This window comes from Amblyraja radiata, chromosome 37 (genome assembly GCF_010909765.2).
Source record: "Amblyraja radiata isolate CabotCenter1 chromosome 37, sAmbRad1.1.pri, whole genome shotgun sequence".
NCBI classification, from domain to species: domain Eukaryota; kingdom Metazoa; phylum Chordata; class Chondrichthyes; order Rajiformes; family Rajidae; genus Amblyraja; species Amblyraja radiata.
Genome location: NC_045992.1, coordinates 12,851,450 through 12,875,894, shown reverse-complemented (window position 1 = coordinate 12,875,894; position 24,445 = coordinate 12,851,450). Strand labels below are relative to the sequence as shown.

The window sequence follows — 24,445 nt, the reverse complement described above, 5'->3', positions numbered from 1 at the left end:
TTGTGTCTATCTTCCCTGTTTTACAAAGATGTCTAGTGCAATGTAGCAATGGTATTGGATGCTCTCCTGTAGAAGATCTGTGGCAATCCTGTCCTGTGGGTGTTTGGAGAAGTGCACCCTGACTGTTATTGTGTAACCACGTACAAACAGACCAGCCGTAATGTTTGGCTCAGCCTCAACCTGTATGTTGCCTGTTTCTCCTCAGTGATCCTTGGAGGATTAAAAGATTTAATTAAAGATATCAGAAGATGCAGACGCTTGCTAATTATTGCCTGTGGAACCAGCTACCATTCTGGACTGGCGGTATGTTTTCATTGATATTTTTAAAGTCGTAAAGTTGGAACAAATATCAAAAGTTCTAATTCAAGTTTTGCTGAGATCAGCCCATGAAACCTCAACTTTATTTACAGAATAGTTTATTTTCTGTTTCATCTCTGTATGCACTGCTGTTTCTATTTTATCTTTGTTATACAGTGTGGAAACAGGCCCTTCAATGGTGTTTACCCGTGCTAGTCCCTTTTGCTTGCGTTTGGCCCATATCCCTGCAAATGCTTATTATCCATGTACCTGAGTAAATGTCATTTGATAAATAACTTATCAAAATGCAACACCTTGCACTTGTCTGAGTTAAATTCCACCTGCCATTCCTTAGCTCACTTCCTCGATTGATCTAAGTCCTGTTGTAATCTTCGATAATCTTCTCCGTTGTCCAGTCGACCCACCAGTTTTATTATCTAACTTACTAACCAAACCAACTACCCATCATCCAGATAGATGGTAAGCAAAAGTGGGCCTAACGTCACTCCATGTGGCACACTGCTGGTCACAGACCTCCAATCTGAATAACCCTCCACCCCCACCCTCAAACTTTTACCACCAAGCCAGTGGAGTAGCTCCTACTGGATCCCATGTGATCTCGCCTTCTGGGCCAGCCTACAGACGTTCAGGTATGTAGGTAAATTGGCCTGGTAAAGGTAAACATTTTCCCTGGGTTTGTGGGTATTGGCTTTGAAGACAGGTTGGAAAAACATGCATTGTTTTCTCTAGAGCATTGGAGGCTGAGGGGTGACCTCATTTGGTTTAGTTTAGAGATAGAGTGCAGAAACAGGCCCTTCGGCCCAACGAGTCTGCATCGACCAATGGTACCCACACATTAACACCATCCTACACACACTGGGGACAATTTGTACATTTATGCCAAGCCAATTAACCTACAAACCTGCACGTCTTTGGAGTGTGGGAGGAAACCAACGTTCTTGGAGAAAACCCACGCTGGTCACGGGGAGAAGGTACAAACTCTGTACAGACCGCACCCGTAGCCAGGATCATGCCAGGGTCTCTGGAGCTGTAAGTGCTGTAAGGCAGCAACTCCACCACTGCGCCACCATGCCACCCACAATTTTATAGAAGTATAGAAACTTAGGAGAATCATACGCAGGGAAACTGCCAGAACTGTTTGTCCCAGAGTGAGAATGTTAAACACTAGAGAACATAACTTGAAAATTGGAGAAAGTTTAAAGGAGATGTGTGGGGCAAGTTTATTTTTTACACAGGTTGGTGGGTGCCTGGAACGCACTGCTGGGGGTGGTGATGGAAGCAGACACGATAGTGGGGTTTAAGAGACACATGGATATGGACCAGGTGCAGGCAAAAGGGATTAGTTAGAATAGGCATATTTGGCCCAGACATGATCTAAAGAAGGGTTTCGGCCCGAAACGTTGCCTATTTCCTTCGCTCCATAGATGCTGCTGCACCCGCTGAGTTTCTCCAGCATTTTTGTCTACCTTTGGCCCAGACATCATGGGCCGAAGGGCCTGCTCGTGTGTGAATCTGTGCCCTGTACTGTTTTCTAAACGTGGGTTTGATCTTCGGAGAGGGCATGCCTGCCCCTGACTACACAGATGTGTTCATATGTTAACGACTAATTTATTGCAGTTCTGGATCTGGAGTCTGTCTCTCACAGCTGTTGTCTAATGGTGACAAATTGTCTTCCGATTGAGAGAGGCTGGGTGGGGAGGTGTTTCACGCTGAACTGTGCTTCCCTATTGACAGGCTCCACGCCTCATTAACCATGTTTGATTATAATGAGGCAATTACCTCTCCAGAAATTGAATTCATATGTAAATGGATGCACTGTCAGACCCTGCACCATCGGTGTTCCCCCACAGCCCTGCAACTCCCCCGACTCCCACCCACTGGCCCGGAGTTTGCAGCAGGATAATTGTCCCTCTGTGCTTCCACTGTTGGCCTCCTGGCTGCTTATTTACATTGCCCTGCAGCTCCAGTTGAAATTGGCCCTTTGCTTTTTCGTCCAATTCCCCAGTGTAACACAACTCCTGTCTATATTTGGAAGTTCAACTTGTAACATGAGAAATCATTCAGTGCGTCAGGAGGTGGTTTTACTTTGCACAAACTGTGGGGGAAATTTGGGAAGAACTTGTCTTGCTTTTTTGTACAGTCGTCTTTCTTTTAAAATAGTTATGTGTAATTTAGGTACGATTTATTTTTTGTGTGTTTGTCTGAGTCAATTTCTTTTTTTTGGGGGAAATCGTGTATGCAATTTTGCACATTTTGTTTTAGTGTTTGTCCGTGTCTAACTGTCTGTGATGCTGCTGCAAGCAAGAATTCCATTCTAATTGTACCTCACCACAGTTGTGTATACGACGATAAACTTGACTTGACATTGCTTGACTCGCATCCAGTTTTCTATCCTAACCATCAACTAGATCTGTGGCTTTTCCTAAGGAGCACTGTGCCAATTTCCCAGAGAGAGAGAGAGAGAGAGAGAGACAGAGGGGAGAGGGGGGGGGGGGGGGGGGGGGGGGAGGAGGAAGACAGAGGGGGGTGGGTGTGAGCAGTGGCGGACTGGCCAGGGTGTCAGCTTGCCCGATGGCAAGTGGGCCCCTGATGAAGTGGGCCCCCTTTGTCTCCTGGCAACCAATATTTTTAGACCCAGTCCGCCACTGGGTGTGAGAGACAGAAGGGGGGGAGGGGAGGCAGAAAGAAGGGGAGAAAGGGAGAGGGACAGAGGGGGGGAGAGGCAGGAGGGATGGGGGTGGATGGGAGAGTGACAGAGTGGGGGGAGGGAGGAGAGACGGGGGATGGAGCGGTGGGGAGAGACACTAGGGACGATTTACAAAGGGCACCTAACCTGCAACCTGCACGTTTTTGGAATGTGGGAGGAAACAGAAAAACCCCACGCAGTAACGGGGAGATCGTACAAACCGTGTACAGACAGCACCAAACCCGTGTCAGGATCAAACCCGTGTCTCTGGCGCTGTAAGGTAGCAACTCTACCGCTGCACTACAGTGACAATGGGCCACCACCTCCTGTACTACCATGAACTTGTTTTAAAAAATATATATATTTTGCATTACTGTCTTGGTTTTTATTTTGCAGTATTTATTTTAGAAATGTGATGTGTGGTTTATATAATTGATTTTGTGCTTGGCTGCATCTCTGTACTTGTGATGCTGTTGCAAACACGATTTTTCATTGTTCCTGTTCCTCACCATCTTATTGCTTGACGTTAACCTCGACTTGACATGACATGTCCGTTAATTGGAGATATCATCAGTCCTTCATCGGCACTGGGTTGAAATCCCGCAATCCGTCTCCCCCTGCCTTCTGTAAATACCTATTGACTGCAATAGACCAGGAATGTGGTAACTCACCATAATATATCCTGGCTGCCTCAGTGGTGCCTAGCTTCCGATAAACTGAAACTGCCTGTTTTTCCGATATTCCTTCTTCTGCTCTCCCTTTTCTGACCAAAGAGGAGGGGAATTTCCACAAGCCCTTACCTTCTTGGGTACCTGAGCTGCCAATTCAATTACCCGATACCAGCTCGAGTGCAAACTGTTGGGACATTGAACACCTAATGTACTTTCTAAATGACCGGTATTGTCCCTGTTTGTGTATGTTGATCCATAGCCAGATAGCCTGCTTCTGCAACCTGTGACTACCACTGTTCATGTAACCGCAAGGTTTAAATGTAAATTAAAAACAACACCTTGTGCAGTTGAAATGCTGGTATCATGTATGAAAATGATCAAAGGATGTGTATTTGTGTCGTGCCTTTCATAATCTGGGGATATCATCAAATATTGTACAGCTGATAATCTTTTGACACCTTGTCACTGGTGGGGTGTAGCAAGGTGTTGTGCCTTGCTAAACTCCTATAATAAGCATCAGACTTAGTTTTGGTGATCTTGTATAATGGGAGGGAGGAGCTCAACTTCTCCAATTGAAGGTCGAAGAGGCTTGGGGTTTAATGGCACCTCAAGCAGTAAGGAACTCACTCAGTATTTGACTGACGCTTGCGTCCATGCTGTGTGCTCCCATCTGTGGAGTGAGCGTGTCAGATGGACCATGAAGAAGCCACGTTGAACTCCCAGTCGATGTGGAGGGTGGAGGTGTAGATGGTGCCACCTTGAGGTTGGGAGGTGAGTAACAAAGTCCATGTTCATAAGAATTGGACAGATCTGGATAGACGGAATGGGTGACGTTAGAAGTGTCTCTGGATAGATGGAATGGGTGACGTTAGAAGGGTCGCGACCCAAAACGTCACCCATTCTATCCAGAGATGCTGCCTGTCCCGCTGAATTACTCCACCATTTTGTGTCTAATGTATCTTCGGTGTAAACCAGCATCTGCAATTCCTTCCTACACACAAGGTCCCTGTTCATGTTCACTGATGCTGAATATGCATTTGGCAGGAACGACACAAAGTGCCGGAGTAACTCTTTGTTTAGAGGATCTTGGATGGCATGGGCGCATTGGGCTGAAGGACCTGTTTCTGTGCTTATGAATTGACAACTCTACGGCATCCACATCTGATATTTTCTCCATGTCTGATATTTTCTCCACGTTGAAAAGAAATTCCATTTTCCCTTCTTCTTGTTGGAGTTGACCTGACTTCCGCCTGTTCCCTGATTCCTCCCGCAGACCCGGCAAATCCTCGAGGAGCTGACCGAGCTGCCGGTCATGGTGGAACTCTCCAGCGATTTCCTGGATCGCAGTACGCCCGTCTACCGAGACGATGTCTGCATTTTCCTCAGCCAGTCAGGTACGGTGAAGCTTCTGTGAAATATGTTTCTCGATGCAAGATTATTTGCCCTGCTTTCAAACGGCACCTGCATTTGTTGGGACAGGCAGCAACTCTGGAGAAAAGGTATAGGTGACGTTTCGGGTCAAAACCCTTCTTCAGACTGTGAAGTCTGAAGAAGTGAGTCTGAAGAAAGGTCTCGACCCGAATGTCATCTATTCCTTTTCTCCAGAGATGCTGCCTGACGCGCTGAGTTGTTCCAGCATTTTGTGTCTATCTTCAGTGTAAACTAGCATCTGCAGCTCCTTTCTACATCACCATTTATTGGCGAGTCAGGTTACCCCTGAGGAAATTATGGAGAACCAACATGAACTGCGTTAGTTCATTCATCCTGGTGATCTGAGGGGCTTGCCAAAATTTCTTTAGCCAGAGAGTGGTGAATCTGTGGAGTTCATTGCCACAGACGGCCGTGGAGGCCAAGATATTGGGTATTTTTAGAACGGAAATTAATAGGTTGACTAGTAAGGGCCTCAAAGTTTATTGAGAGAGGGCAGTAGAATGGGCTTGAGAGGGGGAAATAGATCAGCCATGATTGGATGGAGAGGCAGAGGGGGGAGGGGGGGGGGGAGGTTAGGGGAAGAGTCTGATTTGCATAATGGGTTATGTCTTGTGCAGTACATTTCTCATAACAAAGGTCTATGCATCCTGATGGGGTGCTTTCCATGGTGCATTTGTAGACATTGGAAAGATTTGTTGAAGATATCTGAATTTCCTTAGTGTTGTGAGGAAGTCGAGGTGCAGGTGTGTTTACTTGGTCACAGAGTTTACCAGGTCAAATTGCCGGTGATATTTACATCAAGGGAGTTGAAGCTGTCGACCATCTCCACTAAAGGACCATTGATTCAGAGTGGGTCCTTTACTGCACCCCACCTCCTGACCAGCTCATTTCTTTTGCCCTCATTCAAGGAGAGATTGTCTTGACACCAATGTACTAAGCCAGTGAGATTGGCGCCAGTTTTGTCCAACAGCTTCATATTGGGGGATGAACAAAACGTGACGGTGTGGATAGACACAAAAAGCCAGAGTAACTCAGCGGGTCAGGCATCATCTCTGGAGAAAAGGCAAAAGCACCTTCCTGTAAAACAAGCAGAGTCGTCAATGGAGAATGCAATGCATTTCCAAATTAAAATCTGAAAACACACTCTCAACTTTACTGAACAACTAGTGTGGTTCAATTGCATGGGCAGCTGAAAGGCACTGAATTTTTCTTTGATTAAGAAAGAACTGCAGATGCTGGACACATCAAAGCTGGACAAAAATGCTGGAGAAACTCAGCGGGTGAGGCAGCATCTATGGAGAAAAGAAATAGCCAACGTTTTGTGTCGAGACCCTTCTTCAGACTGAAGAAGGTCTGTAGAAAGGTCTTGATCTGAAATGTCACCGATTCGTTTTCTCCAGAGATGCTGTCCGACCCGCTGAGTTACTCTGGCTTTTTGTGTCTATCTTCGGTTTAAACCAGTATCTGCCGCTCTATTTCTACACAGGAGAAAGTGTGGGCTTGGTCTACAAGATGGCAGTGAATGCGAGCTGCTTCCTAAAGTCTGCCATCTCCAAGTCTTCGTTCCTGCTACAGCATCTTATTTCCCAGCAACCCACCACATCAAAACACTTCTAATATGTCTATACTGACCTTAAGCAAATGTGTCATTGGATTACTTACCAACCTTATCAAAAGCTTTTTATTATTTTAATATTAGTATTAGATCTTCCTCTTGGTCTGTTCGAATAAAAAAGGACATCGCTTTCCATGGCCTCCAGCATCTCTCGCTCCTGTATAATTGCAATGAATTTGTGTGTGCGTCTGAGTGCGTGCGTGTATAAATGTGGAGGACCCACTGGTGGTTTGTAAGGTGCGCTATCTGCCGAATGTTCTTGCTGTGTTTGTGAACCAAGGGACACTCACTCTCTTCAACCCACCTGATCCAAATAAATACAAACCCAGTACAAACATATTTTAAGAAGCAGCTGCTGTTCTCCAGCACTGCTGACAGCACTCTGCTATATTAAAGGTCACTGTTGTAGTGTTGAGGCAGAATGCTGGCCTGTGTTAATGTGCCTTGGGCCACGTAACTTTAACCCAACCGTTAACAAGGTCAACTGACAGTCGGCCTGTTGAATGAGACCTCAGTACACGACTGTGTAGGAAGGAACTGCAGATGCTGGTTTAAACCGAAGATAGACACAAAAAGCCGGAGTAACTCAGCGGGACAGGCAGCGTCTCTGGAGAGAAGGAATGCATGATGTTTTGGGTCGAGACCCTTCTTCACCGTCCTTCTGTTTGGACTACATCAGGATTGGTTATAAAGCATGGTAATCTGGTACAGGATGTCTCTTGGCCTGTATTCTATCGTATTTTGACCGATTGTATTAACAACCCTGTGCAGGAAGAAACTGCAGATGCTGGTTTATACCGAAGCATCTTCAGCATCTTCACTCTGATGAAGGGTCCCAACCCGAATCATCACCTATCCTTTTTTACCAGAGATTTGTCACGAGTCGAATCATCGTAAATCGGGGAGCACCTGTATACATCTGAACCGGTTCAGAGGACACTGACATTTTTCAGTCTTAATCCCACATTGTGATATTTTTAAACTCTGAGTATTAATGGACATAGCATCTGCCTTCTTTACAATAATAAAGCTGTACATAGAAATATGGAAAATTGTTACAGGAGTAGGCCTATCGGCCCTTCGAGCCAGCACCCCCATTCAATATGATCATCCAAAATCAGTACCCCATTCCTGCTTTCTCCCCATCTCCCTTGATTCCGTTAGTCCTAAGAGCTCAACCTAACTCTCTCTTGAAAACATCCAGTGAATTGGCCTCCACTGCCTTTGGTGGCAGAGAATTCCACAGAATTCCATCATGACTATTAAACTTTACTGGCCAGAACCCAATGGTGTAAAGTGATGCCTCAGCCCAGCTATGAGGGCCTTCACTGGTAGAGATGACCCTTGTTCTTGCGTAATGTTTAAAGACACAGACCGCAGCTGGGCTTGTGTGGAGTTTTCCATGACCTACGCCCTTTCATGGCCATGCCTGTTGCCAGTTTTTATATTTTTGAGTTTTGTGGACCATGATAATTTAAAGATCTTATTTTATGAATCTGACTGCATTAAAGATCCTTGGGGACAAATAAAAGTTCTATCTTTAAACTATGCGCCGCAGAAAGCATTTTAACGGGATGCATCACAGCATGGTTTGGGAACAGCTGCATCCAAGACCAATAAATTGTGGAAAGTTGTGGAAAGCGCCCAGACCATCACACAAACCAACCTCCCTTCCATTGACTCCATCTACACTTCATGCTGCCTCGGCAAGGCCAGCAGCATAATCAAGGATCAGTCTCATCCCAGACACTCACTCTTCTCCCATCAAAAGTACAGAAGTTTGAAACACACACCTCCAGATTCAGGGACAGTTTTATCCCTGCTGTTATCAAGCAACTGAACTGTCCTCTCACCAACCAGAGAGCGGTCCTCACCTTCCATCTACTTCAATGAAGACCTTTGAACTATCTTATCGGACATGACTGGACTTTATCTCGCACTGGACTTTATACCCTTTGTCCTATATCTGTACACAGTGGATGGCTTGATTGTATAGTCTTTACTTTGACTGGATTAACCTACAAACCTATATGTCTTAGGTTAGCCAAATTAACCTATACGTCTTTGGAGCGTGGGAGGAAAACAGAGCAACATGAGAAGACCCACACGGTCACAGGGAGAACGTACAAACTTCATACAGGCAGCAACAGTAGTCAGGGTTGAAACTGTGTCTCTGGTGCCGTATGGCAATAATTCTACCACAGTGGTATCATTTTGAGGGGAAGGGAAATGTGGTTTCTTTATCAGTTTGCTGTTGTTTTGCTTCTTCCACTGTTGCTGAATGTGCCGCTTAATGGGATTCAGAGGCTATTGAGATGCCTGGGTGGCGAGTGGTCATCTCGGCCCTGTAACCCATTGCTCTCTGTTCTGCAGGTGAAACAGGAGACACGTTAATGGCCTTGAGGTACTGCAAAGGGAGACGGGCCCTGACTGTGGGCATCACCAACACAGTTGGCAGCTCCATCTCCCGCGAGACGGACTGTGGTGTCCACGTCAATGCTGGACCAGAGATTGGTGTGGCCAGCACAAAGGTAGGACGTTTGACCAGCTCGGAGCTGTTGGGATATTCTGCGATGGCTTGGAACCAAGTCAAATCCAGCTTGGGTATAGTTTAGAGATACCACATGGAAACTGGCCCTTCAGCCCACCGAGTCCTCGCCGACCATCAATCACCCATTAACTCTAGATCTGCGTTATATCCCACTTTCCCCGCACACGTGGGGTAATTGACAGAGGCTAATTAACCTACAAACCCACATGATTGGGATGTGGGAGGAAACCGGAGCACCCAGAGGAAACCCACGTGGCCACAGCAAGAACGTGCAAACTCCACACAGACAGCGCACAAGGTCAAGATTGAACATAGAAACATAGAAAATAGGTGCAGGAGTAGGCCATTCAGCCCTTCGAGCCTGCACCGCCATTCGATATGATCATGGCTGATCATCCAACTCAGTATCCCAGCCCTGCCTTCTCTCCATACCCCCTGATACCTTTAGCCACAAGGGCCACATCTAACTCCCTCTTAAATATAACCAATGAACTGGCCTCAACTACCTTCTGTGGCAGAGAATTCCACAGATGGCAGAGGACCTTGGTCCCTGGCGCTGAGAGGCAGCAGCTTTACCGGCTGCACCTCTGCGCTGCCCACTCTTCTGTTTATTTGCACACACGAGGCCAAGAATAAATTTGGGAATTCTTTGGAAGAATGAGAAAGTATTTTGTAGAAGAATTGAGAAGAGATTTAACTGAGGTTTATAAAATTCTGAGGTGACTAGACGGACTGGTGACATGGAGAATACTTTCCCTGGCTTTGGGAGAAAGAGCCCAGAACAATGTTTAGAGTCCCTGGCTACAGCACAAGAGATTTGGGAATAAGGTTAGGAAAAAGATCTTTACCGAGGATAAAGCCAAATTGTTAAGTAAGTAAGTAAGTAAGTTTATTGGCCAAGTATTCACATACAAGGAATTTGCCTTGGTGCTCCGCCCACAAGTAACAACATGACATACTGTGACAGGTTCGAATGACTCAGAAAACACTAAACATTCATAATAATAAGACATTAATGATAAAACACCATTGATCAAGCATGTGAACCAACAAAATACCAGATCAAAGGGAGGCTACAGATTTATGGCTGTTGAGTCGAGCAACTACTCATGGATAAAAACTGTTTTTATGTCTGGCTGTGGCAGCTTTGACAATCCGGAGTCGCATTCCAGAGGGAAGTGATTCAAAGAGTTTGTGGCCAGGGTGAGAGGGGTCAGAGATGATCTTGCCCGCTCACTTCCTGGTTAAATATATTTAAGAAGATGACGGCTGAATTCCTGGAGAGAAGGAATGGGCGAGGTTTCAGGTCGAGACCCTTCTTCAGATGGTTATTGTGGTCTCCAAGGTTCTACCATCCATCCTGTTATGACCTTCAAAAATCTTCTCAACATTTACTCCCAATTCCTCTCCATTTAATAGTTTCTTCCCCAAGCAGACCTGCCGGGTTTAGTCTCCCCAGTAAATCTACAAACCCCTGAAGAAAACCAGTTGGGCCATGTTCTGTAATGCTTACCCAATTACACCCTGACCTTTGTGGCTTGGTGGTACTTGGTGTGCAGAGCTGCCAGGAAAACGACTGGGAAAATATTCTCAGGGAAAATATTCCCTGCCCAGTGGATTCAAAGCCAAGAGGTAGAGCAACCATGAATTGGTCACCATTCTTTATTCTGCGAACATGATTGCAACAACTTCAATTAAACCTAGCTAATATTTTGGGGAATTTTCAGTACTTGTGCGCAGACTCTAGTGGAACTGGAACCTTGCTCAGCAATTTGACAAATTACTGTAGATTTCCAACGAGACGGGCAGAATGCCGTCCACAAGTTTTCTTTGTTTATTTTTCCCAGTTTCCAGTTCCTGAATTCTCATGATTCAGAAGCGCGTTAAATACATTCCGCTTTGTTAGTGCATGTTAGGGTTCTGAAGCGTTGCCGTGTATTTGAAACCTCTGGTGCAACTCATCTCGAAGGAATGAAGGGCAGCCTCCCTTGCAGTTCAACAGGATTTAATTACACACCGTATAATGGTGAGAGTTTTTACTGTTTTATGTGGCAAATGCTTTAACCAGATGGAGGATTTTATAGAACCATGATGGATGTGATTTACTGCTGTAAATTGCCTCGGCTTTGGCCTAGTCAGTGTGTGTCTTCCCTGGTAAACTCTGGCCTCGGGCCAGGGTGAGTTTACTTGAGTTTAGAGATACAGTGCAGAAACAGGCCCTTCGGCCCACCGAGTCCGCACCATCCAGTGATCCCCGCACATTAACATTGCCCTACACACTCCAGGGACAATTTTACATACATAACCAAGCCCATTAACCTACAAACCTGTACGTCTTTGGAGTGTGGGAGGAAACCAAAGATCTCTGAGAAAACCTACACAAGTCACTGGGAGAACATACAAACTCCGTACAGACAGCACCCATAGTCGGGATTGAACCCGGGTCTCGGACGCTGTAAGGCAGTAGCTCTACCGCTGTGACACCGTGCCGCCAAGCACGGGGAGCAAAATCATTCTCAGCTTCCTGATTTTACTCATCCCCTCCGCAGGTCTACAGCAGCCAGTTTGTGGCCCTGATAATGTTTGCCCTCATGATGTCAGAAGACCGGATATCCATGCAGAACAGGCGGAATGAGATCATTCAGGGGCTCCAGTCTCTGCCAGGTAACCTGAGCCAGAAAGAATATCCACCTCTCTCTAACCATGTGGCAATATCTCAGGAGCGGATGTGGTTTGGTATGGCTGTGTGGCAGTGTTACAAAGAATTGGGATCATGTTTTATGCACGGTACTAAAGCAATCAAAGCTGTGTTGTAGTTTCCAAGTAATATGTTTTCCTCTTGTGTTTAGTAGTTTTGTTTTTAAGCTTTTAGAGATACAGCATGGGCCCTTTGGCCCATCGAGTCCGTGCCGACCAGCAATCCCCACACAGTAACACTATCCTACACACAATCAGGACAATTTACAATGGTCTGGTCTTTGTCCAACCACTTGCCTATTTACAATTTTGCCAAGCAAATTAGCCTACAAACCTGTATGTCTTTAGAGTATGGAGGGAAACCGGAGCACCTGGCGAAAACTCACACAGGTCACGGGCAAAACGTACAAACTCTAAATATAGTTGGTCATTTTCCTGGTGATTTACCCAAATTTTGTACGATTTGTCTTCAAACTCCCTCCATGGCCTTGTTATTCCAACAGACGTCCCTCTCCCAGATCACTGCGTTCGTCCAATTCTTCCTTCCAGTGTTTCCCGAAATGTAATGACCCTACCATGGGTAGCCATGCCTGCTCCCAAATCACGGGGCATCCCCTCCATGGAATTCTCCGTGTATCTGCTGCATTATTGCTCCTGAAAACCTACCCCTTTGACCAACTTGCTGCCTTGATGTTTTGTTCACTGTCAAGTTGTGTTTGACAATGTCAACTTCGTGGCATTTAAAGTCATAGAGTTGTACAGAGTGGAAACAAGCCCTTCAGGCCCAACTTGCCCACACCGACCAACATGCCCCATCTACACTAATCCCACCTGCCTATGTTTGGCCCATATCCCTGCAAGCTTATACCAATCCATGTACCAGTCCAACCCTTTCTTAACCGTTGCAATACTATCTTACTCAACTACCTCCTCCAGCAGCTCGCACCATGCACCCACCACCCCTCTGTGTGAAAAAGTTGCCCGTCAGGTTCCTATTAAATCTTCCCCCTCCCCCCTCACCTTAAACCTATGTCCTCTGGTTCTTGATTTCACAACTCCGGGCAAGAGATTTTGTGGTCTACCCGATCTATTCCCCTCATTATTTTGTACATTTCACTGCATTAAATGGTGATTCCATTGTCATAGAAATTCCATTTACATCAATGTCTTCACACCAACTCTCAGTTTTTAAGACTTTATCTAATGGTAAATTGCATCTAATTTCAACATGCAAACATCATTCCTGCAATGTTCGGCCATTGTTCAGAATATGTAGTTCAGATTGCTGGCAGAGAAAGCTGTTTCCGTTTACCACTCACCCAACCATTTTTGTTTTTCTACTAGACCAGATAAAGGAAGTTCTAAACTTGGACGAGCAGATCCAGAGATTAGCCAGCGACCTGTACCAGCAGAAGTCTGTGCTTATCATGGGCCGTGGTTACCATTATGCCACATGCCTGGAGGGGGCGCTGGTGAGTAACACACACCAGAGGGGACAATCATGTTTCCTTATCAGTCCCTTCTACTTCCCACTGATCTGCTAAACGGTTACGAATTTCAATATCACCAAAAATCTCTGCTGCTAAGTCAGTCAGAAGACGCGGTGGGGGCCAGAACAGTATGTGAATAGATCTTAGTCAATCTGGGAAGAAGGAACTGCAGATGCTGGTTTACCAAAGAAGACACAAAATGTTAGAGTAGCTCATGTGTGTCAGGCAGCATCTCTGGAGAACATGAATAAGTGACGTTTCGAGTCGGGACCCTTCTTCAGACTAATTGTGTGGGGTTGGGAAGAAAGCTGGATGAGAGGAGGGGCAGGACACAATCTGGCTGGTAATAGATGGATACAGGTGAAGGGTGGGGGGTTTGATAGGCAAGTGGTTGGACAAAGACCAGAGATGAAAAGACAGAATGTGACAAAAGGATTGAGGAGCAGCGAATTGTGAAGCTGGAGGAAGGAATGGAGGTGGAAGGGAAAAGGGGGGGGGGGGAGAAATAGGTACGAGTCCAAGGTACACAAAAATGCTGGAGAAACTCAGCGGGTGCAGCAGCATCTATGGAGCGAAGGAAATAGGCGACGTTTCGGGCCGAAACCCTTCTTCAGACTGGGATTAGTGTAGATGGGGCATGCATGTTAGGTACGAGTCCAGATGGGGCACGGGTGGGGGGAGGAGAAGAAGGGGGGTAAATGGGGGAAAGAAGGGAGTGGGGAAAGGTTATGTAGTTACCTATAATTGGAGAACTCAATGTACATACCGATCTCAGTCAATACTCCTGCTGACGATTCCCAAATTATTCCAATGCCGTTGTTTGTCGCAGGCAACTCGTTGATTAAGGAAGACACAAAATGCCGGAGTAACTCAGCAGGACAGGCAGCATCTCTGGAGAGAAATGAACGGGGTTTAGATCAGCATTTGCAGTTCCTTCCTACTCATTGATTAAAATTATGTCTGCGCACCAGGTGAAGTCAAGTCAAGTCAATTTTATTTCTATAGCACATTTAAAAACAACTCTCGTTGACCAAAGTGCTTTACATTGGTGCAGGTACTAACGTGGTACATAGATAGATCAACAATAGATACATACATACAGCGCTCTCTCAGAGGACCTCAAGAAAGGCTTGAGAGTAGAAATAAGTTTTAAGTCTAGACTTAAAAGAGTGGATGGAGTGGGCAGTTCTGATGGGAAGAAGGATGCTGTTCCATAAGTGAAGGACTTTGCATTCACCATCTTAGAATATCTCTGCTATCACACTGGAATTGACCTTTGCATCTTTTGAAATGCTGTTTGCAGAAAATTAAGGAAATCACCTTCATGCACTCGGAAGGGATCCTGGCGGGGGAGTTGAAGCACGGGCCCCTGGCGCTGGTCGATCACCGGATGCCCATCATCATGATCGTCATGCAGGACCTCATCTTTGCCAAGTGTCAGAACGCATTGCAGCAGGTGGTGGCTCGCCAGGTAATGCCCGCACCCGTTCCGTGTGCTCCTCCCAGCCGGCACTGCGGGAGCCCGTGCTTCGCTGTCACCAACGGGAGGCCGTTCGGCCCGACAGTGCCATGCTAGCAGTCCTCGACAGCTTCAACCCATCCGATGTCTCTGCCAAGCAAAATTAATAACTGAAAGAGTGGTTAAATCAGACGTGCCTGGAGGTTTCTGAGATCCGAGCACTTAAATCACCAAAGCATAGGTGGCCACGGGTTTGGAAATAAGACCAGTAGAGATGGGAGAAGACAGGGTACTGGAGTAACTCAGTGGGTCAGGCAGCATCTCAGGAGAACATCGATAGGTGATGTTTTGGGCTGGGACCTTTCTTCAGACTGAAGAATAGTCCTGACCCGAAACGTCACCCATCCATGTTCTCCTCAGATTCCGCTTGACCTGCTGAGTCACTCCAGCACTCTGTTTTTTTTTTGTAAAGCAGCACCTGCAGTTCCCTGTTTCTGGTAGAGATGGCTACTTGATGGTCAGTTGTCGTGATAAAGGGCTGAAAGGATACATAGTGCTGGAACAACTCAGCGAGTCAGGCATCATCTCTGGGGAACGTGGATAGGTGACATTTCAGGTCTGAAGCTGTCACCTGTCAGTGTTCTCCAGAGATGATGCCTGACCTGCTGAGTTACTCCAGCACTTTGTGTCCTCATGTGCGTATTAACTGGTATCTGCAGTCCCTTGTTTCCACATGACTAAGGGCTTTTTCCATTCGCGTGTGACTCCGAGCATTTCGGATTCACTCTTACTATTTTAAAATTGCAACTAATGCAGGTTAACTGTTCTCTTCCAGCCCTTGACCACTCTGTGTTATTTGAGTCTCAGCCGGTGGCACTTTGGCCGCGGAACTCCTGTGAAATGTTTAGGGAAGGTGCTCACCGGGAGTTGCTGCTCTGGGTAAAGCTGGCCTTCATGCTGCAAGGGTTTTAGAAATGGTTCTGTTTGCCTTGGCCACTACACGGCTCTGCCTGCCTGCCAGCTTGAAGAAAGGAAGCTCTGAGACTCAGAGGGAGCTTTGATGACTGTAGCTGTCTAGGAATTTGCAATCTTTGCCTTTAGTTTATTTAAGAAAAACTGGTTTGTGTGTGACTGTGTTTAAACGTTGGAAGAAGCTTTCTACATCTGAAGAGTGCTGCTTGAGTCGTACAGCATCGAAACAGGCCCTTCGGCCCATCTTGTCCATGTAGACCAAGATGCCCCATCTACACTAGTCCCACGTCCATCTTTCACCTATTTCCCTCTAAACCTTTCCTATCTGTATAACTGTCCGCATGTCCTTTCAATGTTGTCATTGTACCTGGCGCAACTACCTCCTCTGGCAGCTCGTTCCATATACCCACTTGGAAAAAGTTGACCCTCAGGCTCCTATTAAATCTTTCCCCTCTCATCACAAACCTGTATCCCCTGGTTCTTGATTGGGTATAAGACTGTGCATTTACGATATCTATTCCCCTCATGATCTAAGATCACCCCTCATCCTCCTGTGCTACAAGGAATAAAGTCCTAGCCTGCGCAACCCACATGGATAGCACGCAACAAAAATGCTTTTCACTGTACCTCAGTACACGTGACAATTATAAACTAAACTAACTTTCAGCTAAGACCCTCAAGTCCTGGCAACATCCTCGTAAATCTTCCCTGCACACTTTCCAGTTTATCAGCATTCTTCCCACAGCAGGATGACCAATACTAAACACAATATTCCAAATGTGAGGAAAGTTGTACCACGTAAATTTGACAAGTTCAGATCTTTTTCATTTGTAGTTGAACAATGAGTGGGAAGGACTAGCAGATGGGTTGGTTCTCCCCTGCGAGAGACTTGCTATGCAAGAGTAAAGAGTCAGTCAGATCAATGGTCAACCTGCTGCTAAAGGGCCTGTCCCACTTTCACGACCTAATTCACGACCATTTTTACTCGTGGACATTTTTCATCAGGCTAGAAAAACGCCCCCACCTACTTGATGCCACGAGTACCTACGACTAGCATCACGGCCTGCTACGACCTACCCACGACCTCGTGACGACCATGCTGCGAGTATGAGTCAAGGGCAAGCTCGGCAGAGGTCATGAATTAGGTTGTGAAAGTGGGACAGACCCTTAACTGTGTGTGCCTCAAGAGCGGGTGGGAATCACTTGAGACTCCCTGCCCCATTTCTGAGGGCAGCACGGTGGTGCAGCGGTAGAGTCCCTGCCTCAGTCCCAGAGACCCGGTTCGATCCTGACTGCGGGTGTTGTCTGTATGGAGATGGTACCTTCTCCATGCGTCCACGTGGGTTTTCCCCAGGAACTCTGGTTCCCTCCCACACTCCAAAGATGTACAGGTTTCTAGGTTAATTAGTTGCGGTAAAGATTGTAAATTGTCCCTAGTGAATAGGATAGCGCTAGTGAATGGCTGATTGTCAGTCGGCATGGACTCGATGGGCCGAAGGGCATGTTTCCGCACTGTACCCTGGTTCGATCCCGACTACGGCTGCTGTCTGTACAGAGTTTGTACGTTCTCCCTGTGACCTGCGTGGGATTTCTCCGAGATCTTCAGTTTCTTCCCACACTCCAAAGACGTACAGATATGTAGGTAAATTGGCTTGGTAAATGTAAAAATTGTCCCTAGTGTGTGTAGGATAGCGTTAGTGTGCGGGGATCATTGGTCGGCGCGGACCCGGTGTATCTAAACTGTTTCCGTGCAGTGCTGTAGGTATAAACTAAAGTTGATGAGAACGGAGGAAGTAAAAAAATTGATTAATGTGGAATTAGTTTAAGCGGGTGATTGATGGTCAGTACGGCTTTGTTGGGCTGAAGGGCCTGTTCCCATGCTGTATCTCTCTGCGACTATATATATATTTATAAATCTTTGTTCCATTCTCGTGCTCATACAATATTTCTGGAACCGAGCTGTTATATTTTTGCTCCTGTTCCACTGAATCTTTCTTGTTTTTGCATTATTTAGAAGCAGGGCTTATTCTCATATAGGGCAAAATGATTGATTGATTGACTTAATTGACAGATACAGCATGGAAAAAAAGCCTTTTCCCCAGCCAGTCCACGCCGACCATCGATCACCCGTTCATGCTCGTTCTACTTTCACATCCACTCCCTACACACTTGGGGTAATGTTCAGGGGCCACTTAACCCTCAAACCTGTAAGTCCTGGGGATGTGGGGAGAAACTGGAGCGAACCTATACGGTCTTGGCGAGAGCATCGAAACTCCACACAAACAGCACCCAAGGTCGGAATCGAACTAGGGTCTGTGGAGTTGTGAGGCAACAGATCCACCAGCTGCCCCACATTGCTGCCTCAAATTCCAGCAATGAATTTGGAAGTGTACAGCTGGTCCAGGGGTTGATGTTCAATGTGCAGACACCAGGTGAGTTCTCCGGCTGCTTCTGTTCTGCAGGGTCGGCCCATCCTGATCTGTGGCAAGGATGATGAGGAGACGATGAAGAATGCCTACCGAGCCATCCAGGTTCCCCACACAGTCGACTGCCTGCAGGGAATCCTCAGCGTCATCCCCCTTCAGCTCCTGGCGTTCCATCTCGCCGTCCTTCGGGGCTACGATGTGAGTAAACACTGTTCTTATAACAATGGAAGATAGGAGGTCACGTTGCACTTGTATAAGGCGTTGGCGAGGCCACATTTAGAGTATTGTGTTCAGCTCTAGGCACCATCTTATAGGAAAGATGTGGAAGTCTGTGGAATTCTCTGCCTCAGAGGGCGGTGGAGGCCGGTTCTCGGGATGCTTTCAAGAGAGAGCTAGATAGGGTTCTTAAAAATAGTGGAGTCAGGGGCTATGAGGAGAAGGCAGGAACGGGGTACTGATTGGGGATGATCAGCCATGATCGCATTGAATGGCGGTGCTGGCTCGAGGGGCCAAATGGCCTACTCCTGCACCTATTGTCTATTGTCTATTGAAAGATGTTGTCAAGCTGGAAAGGGTACATAGAAGGGAGACACAAAATGTTGGAGTAACTCAGCGGGCCAGGCAGCATCTCAGGAGAGAAGGAATGGGCGACGTTTCGGATCGAGACCCTTCTTCACAAAGGTACAGAGAATATTTTTGAGAAAATTGCCAGGTCTGAGCTATGTTTGAGAGATTGTGTGGTCTGGGACTCTATTCCCTGGAGCGCATGAGGATGAGGGGTGATCTTATAGAGGTGTGTAAATCATGAGAGGAATAGATCGGGTAGATGCACAGAGTCTCTTTCCCAGAGTAGGGGAATCGAGGACGAGAGGATATATGTTTAAGATGAAGGGGTAAGGATTTAATAGGAATCTGAGGGGTAACTTTTTCACACAGAGGGTGTATGGAACAAGCTACCAGAGGAGGTAGTTGAGGCAGGGACTATCCCAATGTTTAAGAAACAGGCAGATACCTGTATAGGACAGGTTTGAAGGGATATGGGCCAAACGCAGGCAGGGGGACTGGTGTGGCTGGGACATGTTGGCCGGTGTGGGAAAGTTGGGCTGAAGGGCCTGTTTCCACACTGTGTAACAGTGTAATTCTTGTGCTGGGTTTTGGCAGGCAGTTTGGAAGCTGTTGACCTGGTAAAATCATGCAGCAGACTTCGCTTCGGCAGTACACAAGAGTCGCAACTTTTCTGGCAACGATAATGCTATAAAAGTTCACCAAACAGTCCAATCTTCCTAGGTACACAAAAATGCTGAAGAAACTCAGCGGGTGCAGCAGCATCTATGGAGCGAAGGAAATAGGTAACGTTTCGGGCCGAAACCCTTCTTCAGACTGATAGGGGGTGGCGGGGAGACTGATAGGGGGTTCCTAGTCACTCTGTTTCTCTTGAGGCACCCATGCACGGTTTTATATATCTGGATAGCACACAAGACAAGGTTTTTCACTGTGCCTCAATGTTAGTGTTTGTTTAATATTATCATGAGTATCCAGATACAGTGTAAAGCTTAATTCAGACTTTGGAGGTAGAGCATGGAAACTGGCCCTTCGGCCCACCCAGTCTGTGCTAGCCACCAATCACCTCGTACCCCCAGGCAGCTGAGTGCAGAAGCTTATGTTCTGTTTTTTCTTTATGTGCCGACCTCCTCACGCGCTCTTCTCTGGACGATCTCGCCCACGCCTCCCTGGTGGACAATGCAACTCAAGGTGGACGACAACAAGAGGTTGAGGAAGATCGAGGCCGATTACGTGGTCATGTGAGGCGCCACGCCTATCGCAGCGACAGAGACCAACCGGCAGCTTTCTGGGAGCTCTCCTCATCTATGAAGCAGGTGGTGGTGGAACAGTGTAAAGTGAAGCATGCAAGACCCACTCTTCATTGGGATCATTAGATAATGCAATACCTTGTTCAAGGAAGCACGTGGATTTACCATGTTAAACATTATTTGGGCCATCACTCAATCGCGCATGTGGGCTGGAGGTGTGGTCCCAACACTTGGGAGAAACGAACTCTGGGGCAAACCGCACTGAGAGACCCTCGCTGGTAGGTGCATTCCCTCTGCATCATGCCCAGCTGTTTCTCTCTCTGTCTCTCTCCCTGCCTCTCTCCCTGCCTCTCTCCATGCCTCTCTCCCTGCCCCTCTCCCTGTCCCTCTCCCTGCCTCACTCCCTGCCCCTCTCCCTGCCCCTCTCCCTGTCCCTCTCCCTGCCTCTCTCCCTGCCTCTCTACCTGCCTCTCTCCCTGCCCCTCTCCCTGTCCCTCTCCCTGCCTCACTCCCTGTCCCTCTCCCTGCCTCTCTCCCTGCCCCACTCCCTGCCCCTCTCCCTGCCTCTCTCCCTGCCTCTCTCCCTGCCTCACTCCCTGCCCCTCTCCCTGCCCCTCTCCCTGCCTCTCTCCCTGCCTCTCTCCCTGCCTCACTCCCTGCCCCTCTCCCTGCCCCTCTCCCTGCCCCTCTCCCTGCCTCTCTCCCTGCCTCACTCCCTGCCTCACTCCCTGCCTCTCTCCCTGCCTCTCTCCCTGCCTCACTCCCTGCCTCTCTCCCTGCCTCTCTCCCTGCCTCACTCCCTGCCTCTCTCCCTGCCTCACTCCCTGCCTCACTCCCTGCCCCTCTCCCTGCCCCTCTCCCTGCCTCTCTCCCCGCCTTTCTCTCTGCCTCTCTCTCTCTGCCTCTCTCCCTGCCTCTCTCCCTGCCTCACTCCCTGCCTCTCTCCCTGCCTCACTCCCTGCCCCTCTCCCTGCCTCTCTCCCTGCCTCTCTCTCCGCCTCTCTCTCTCTGCCTCTCTCACTGCCTCTCTCCCTGCCTTTCTCTCTGCCTCTCTCTCTCTGCCTCTCTCTCTCTCTGCGCCTCTCTCCCTGCCTCTCTCTCCCCCTCTGTCTCCCCCCCTCTCTCTCTCTCTGCCTCTCTCTCTCTCTCTCTTTCATCCGCTCCCGTTCTCTGCCGCTCCCTCTCAAATGTATGAGAGGGTGAGTGGATCTACAGTTGTCACCCTGACCATAACTTTGGGAATCTGCAATTTCTGCAAAATTATAATTTGGGTCGGGCCTCGGGTGCAATTGTCTTTTGAATTTTTGAACTACCTCCAGTGTGTTCACTTGAGGCCTATTTTGGTACAACTGTACTGCGATTGTCTTTTTCCCTGCCACTGCCTCATGTATCTTGTACAGAGAGTGGGACAATCCGTTTCCTCCCCAACGTATCTCCCTCAACTCTTTCCCCCCCCCCCCCAGCAGTTAAGGCAACCATTTCAAGGATTTTGATCATTGGGAATAACTGAATTTGCTGCCTGACAGCAGCAGGACTAGGACGGCTGTAATGTATGGCTTGTATACATTATACCAGGTGTAAGCTCTGCCTCAAAGTGCCAGCTAAATCTGCACAAGCCACTTTCTCCCAGATTCTCCGTTTGGACTTAAAATCACTTTACAGGAAGGACCTTGGAAACTCCAGAAAAAAACTCGAGGACATCAGGGCAGATTTTATTTAAAACCTTTTGCTCATTTTGGATGAGTTTTATCCTTTGTTCACCTCATTTAAATTAAAAATCTCCCAGCTCTACCCTGTTCACCAACAGGAACTGTCGGTACGAATTACTCTCAAGTTGCATTGCATGGATCTTCATAAAGGATTTTGTAAAAGACATAGGTATTCGGGATCCCCGCCCCCCTCTCCCCACACCATTTAGCCCGCCCTGTTACTCTCTCGCTCTCCCCTATATTAACTTTGTAAACTCAATTAAACTGATTTTTTTTTGTCAACAAATGCTGTCATGTTTTTCTTTTTATACCACCTGAAGCTTGAAGTTATTCAGTGGCATCTACTTTGTCTACAGTGTGCACACTAACTATGTAATGCCAAAAATTCTTAACCAGGTTCACATAAAAAATGGGGTGGCACAGCTGGTAGAGCTGCTGCCTCACAGCGTCAGAGACCCGGGCTCGATCCTTTCCCCGGGTGCTGCCTGTGCGGAGTTTGCACGTTCTTCCTGTGACTGCGTGGATTTCCTCTGGATGCTCCGGTTTTCTCCCAAGTCACAAAGACGTGTGGGTTTGAAGGTTAGTTGACTCTCTGTAGGGTCACCTACAAACAACCCCCTTTTTTTCCCTTTCCCTTCTCCCTTCTCTTCCCCATGTCCCATTCAACTCTCACCCATTTCTCTCTCCCCCCCCCCCCCCCACCCTACACCCATGTTCCTTCCTCTGGCTTCACATTTTGCACTCACACCTTTTACCTTTTCATTTCTGGTTTTTGATCAACCTATCCAAAAAACAATCACCTGTAGCCACCTATTGCTCACCAGGCTTTGTCATTCCCCTCCCTGCTTCCAGCTTCCCCCAACCCCCATGCCATAATCTCCCGACCCGAAACATCACCTATCCATGTTCTCCAGAAATGCTGCCTGGCCCGCTGAGTTACACCAGCGCTTTGTGTCTTTTTTTGTAAACTGGCATCTGCAGTTCCCTGTGTCTACGTTCTCAGGCTAGGATCGCTTGTCTGGGATCACTCCAACAGCGGCCTGCTGACTTTACCATCAAGGGATTGCCGTCTTGGGAGAGACAGAGTTGGGAGCTCCGGAAGCCACACGAACGTTCGCAAGCCCCGAGCCGGTGTGGGGGAGCTGAGATCCCCCCGATGCAGGAGCTGTCCGCCCTGACGCGGAGGGCCCGAACGTCGCCGGCTACGAGAGTCAAGATTGTCCCGTCTACGTAGGCTCGAGGCCCCCGACCCCTGGAGAACAAAGAAGGGAAGAGATTGAACTTTTTTTCTCCTTCCATCACAGTGAGGAATGTGGAGGAGTCACTGAGGTGGATGTTTATGTTAAAATGTATTTTGTGTTCTGTTGCTTTTTATTTGTATGACTGACTTGGCAAATGAAATTCCTCGTATGTTGCGAAACACACTTGGCTAATAAAGTATTATTGTTTTGCATTGTACTTGACTAATCTGTGGGATAGCTCTTACAGCTTGGACACTGACCCATACATGTCTAGGAGGAGGGCTAGGTTACAAGGTGAATGATGGGTCTTGACTCTTCTTCAGATTCTGATCATAATTGTTGGCAGACCAGGAGGTTGCATTGTTGGGAACGTGGATTTGTATGTCTAAGTTCTTGATCCTCAAATAACTGCCCTAGTCCATTGTAAATTAAATACAGCCTCAGCTCCCACCCTTCTCAGTGCAAGTGTTCAGGTCCCTACAACTCTGTGGAAACTGATGTATCATCAGCTTCCATTCAGTTCTTCAATATTATTGCATATTTGTACTTGTAGTCATGCCCTGTTTTTAATCATTGCCAGAAGCCTCTAAACCGCCCTTAATCCTCCTTCGTTCTAAGGAGGACAGTCCAACCTCATAACACCAGAGAAGAATGTTGTGATGGTGAGGTTACGGAGATCGGAAGAGCCAAATTTATTGAGATACTTAATCGCAAGGATAAGAATTTTAATATTTTGTTTTTTTTGAGGGATCAGGAACCAATGCAGCAAGAACAGTGATATTGAGGAATGTCATCAGTTCACAGTTGGGAGGGTGCTGGGTCGGCTGAGATGTCAAAGAGCTGAGCTCAAGAGTTTGGGCAGGATCGCTGCTGAGTTATATAAGTCTGCAGCCGGAGAGGAGTCTCAGTGGGGGTAGAATCACAAGCTGGAAGCCGGCAATCTGTGAAGAAAGGGGATTGGGGGGGGGGGGGGGGGTCGAGACTCCCGAACTGCAGAACGACCTGGGTCAGCTTGAGACAGTAGCCAAGCCACAGGCAATGGCTACATAATGAGAGGAAACGCAAGCTCCCCCAGTGCTGAGATGATTACAATTCCCTGGAATCATATTGTGTAATAGCCATAACTGTGCCAAATTTAACTGGCCTGACAATGTTCACAAAGCTTGCTGTTCCAACTCCACTCAAATACATATACAATGGCAGGGATTTATTACCAAGGAAAGATCAGTATTTCTTTTTCACCTTAGCTTGCCTAAAATCTTTTCAAAACCCTCTGTTGTGGTTGGCACTCCCCACTCTCCTGCGATTACAAGGTCCTCCTGTGTCTCCATATTTTCAAGACATAATCGGCAGGAAGTGACGGTGGGA

At 47.4% G+C, this 24,445-nt stretch overlaps 1 protein-coding gene across 1 annotated transcript in view; it reads left to right on the top strand.

Annotated features, from left to right (window-relative positions):
* Positions 1-20,268, top strand: part of LOC116966507 (glutamine--fructose-6-phosphate aminotransferase [isomerizing] 1-like) — a 50,720-nt gene extending 30,452 nt beyond the window's left edge. Inside the window, exons 12-19 of the mRNA XM_033012824.1 lie at positions 206-303; positions 4,949-5,069; positions 9,095-9,252; positions 11,822-11,936; positions 13,314-13,441; positions 14,763-14,930; positions 18,353-18,514; positions 20,069-20,268. Of these exons, the coding sequence (XP_032868715.1) occupies positions 206-303; positions 4,949-5,069; positions 9,095-9,252; positions 11,822-11,936; positions 13,314-13,441; positions 14,763-14,930; positions 18,353-18,514; positions 20,069-20,122 (1,004 nt within the window). The 3' untranslated portion in view covers positions 20,123-20,268. The remainder of the gene's footprint in view (positions 1-205; positions 304-4,948; positions 5,070-9,094; positions 9,253-11,821; positions 11,937-13,313; positions 13,442-14,762; positions 14,931-18,352; positions 18,515-20,068) is intronic.
* The last annotated feature ends 4,177 nt before the right edge of the window (positions 20,269-24,445 follow it).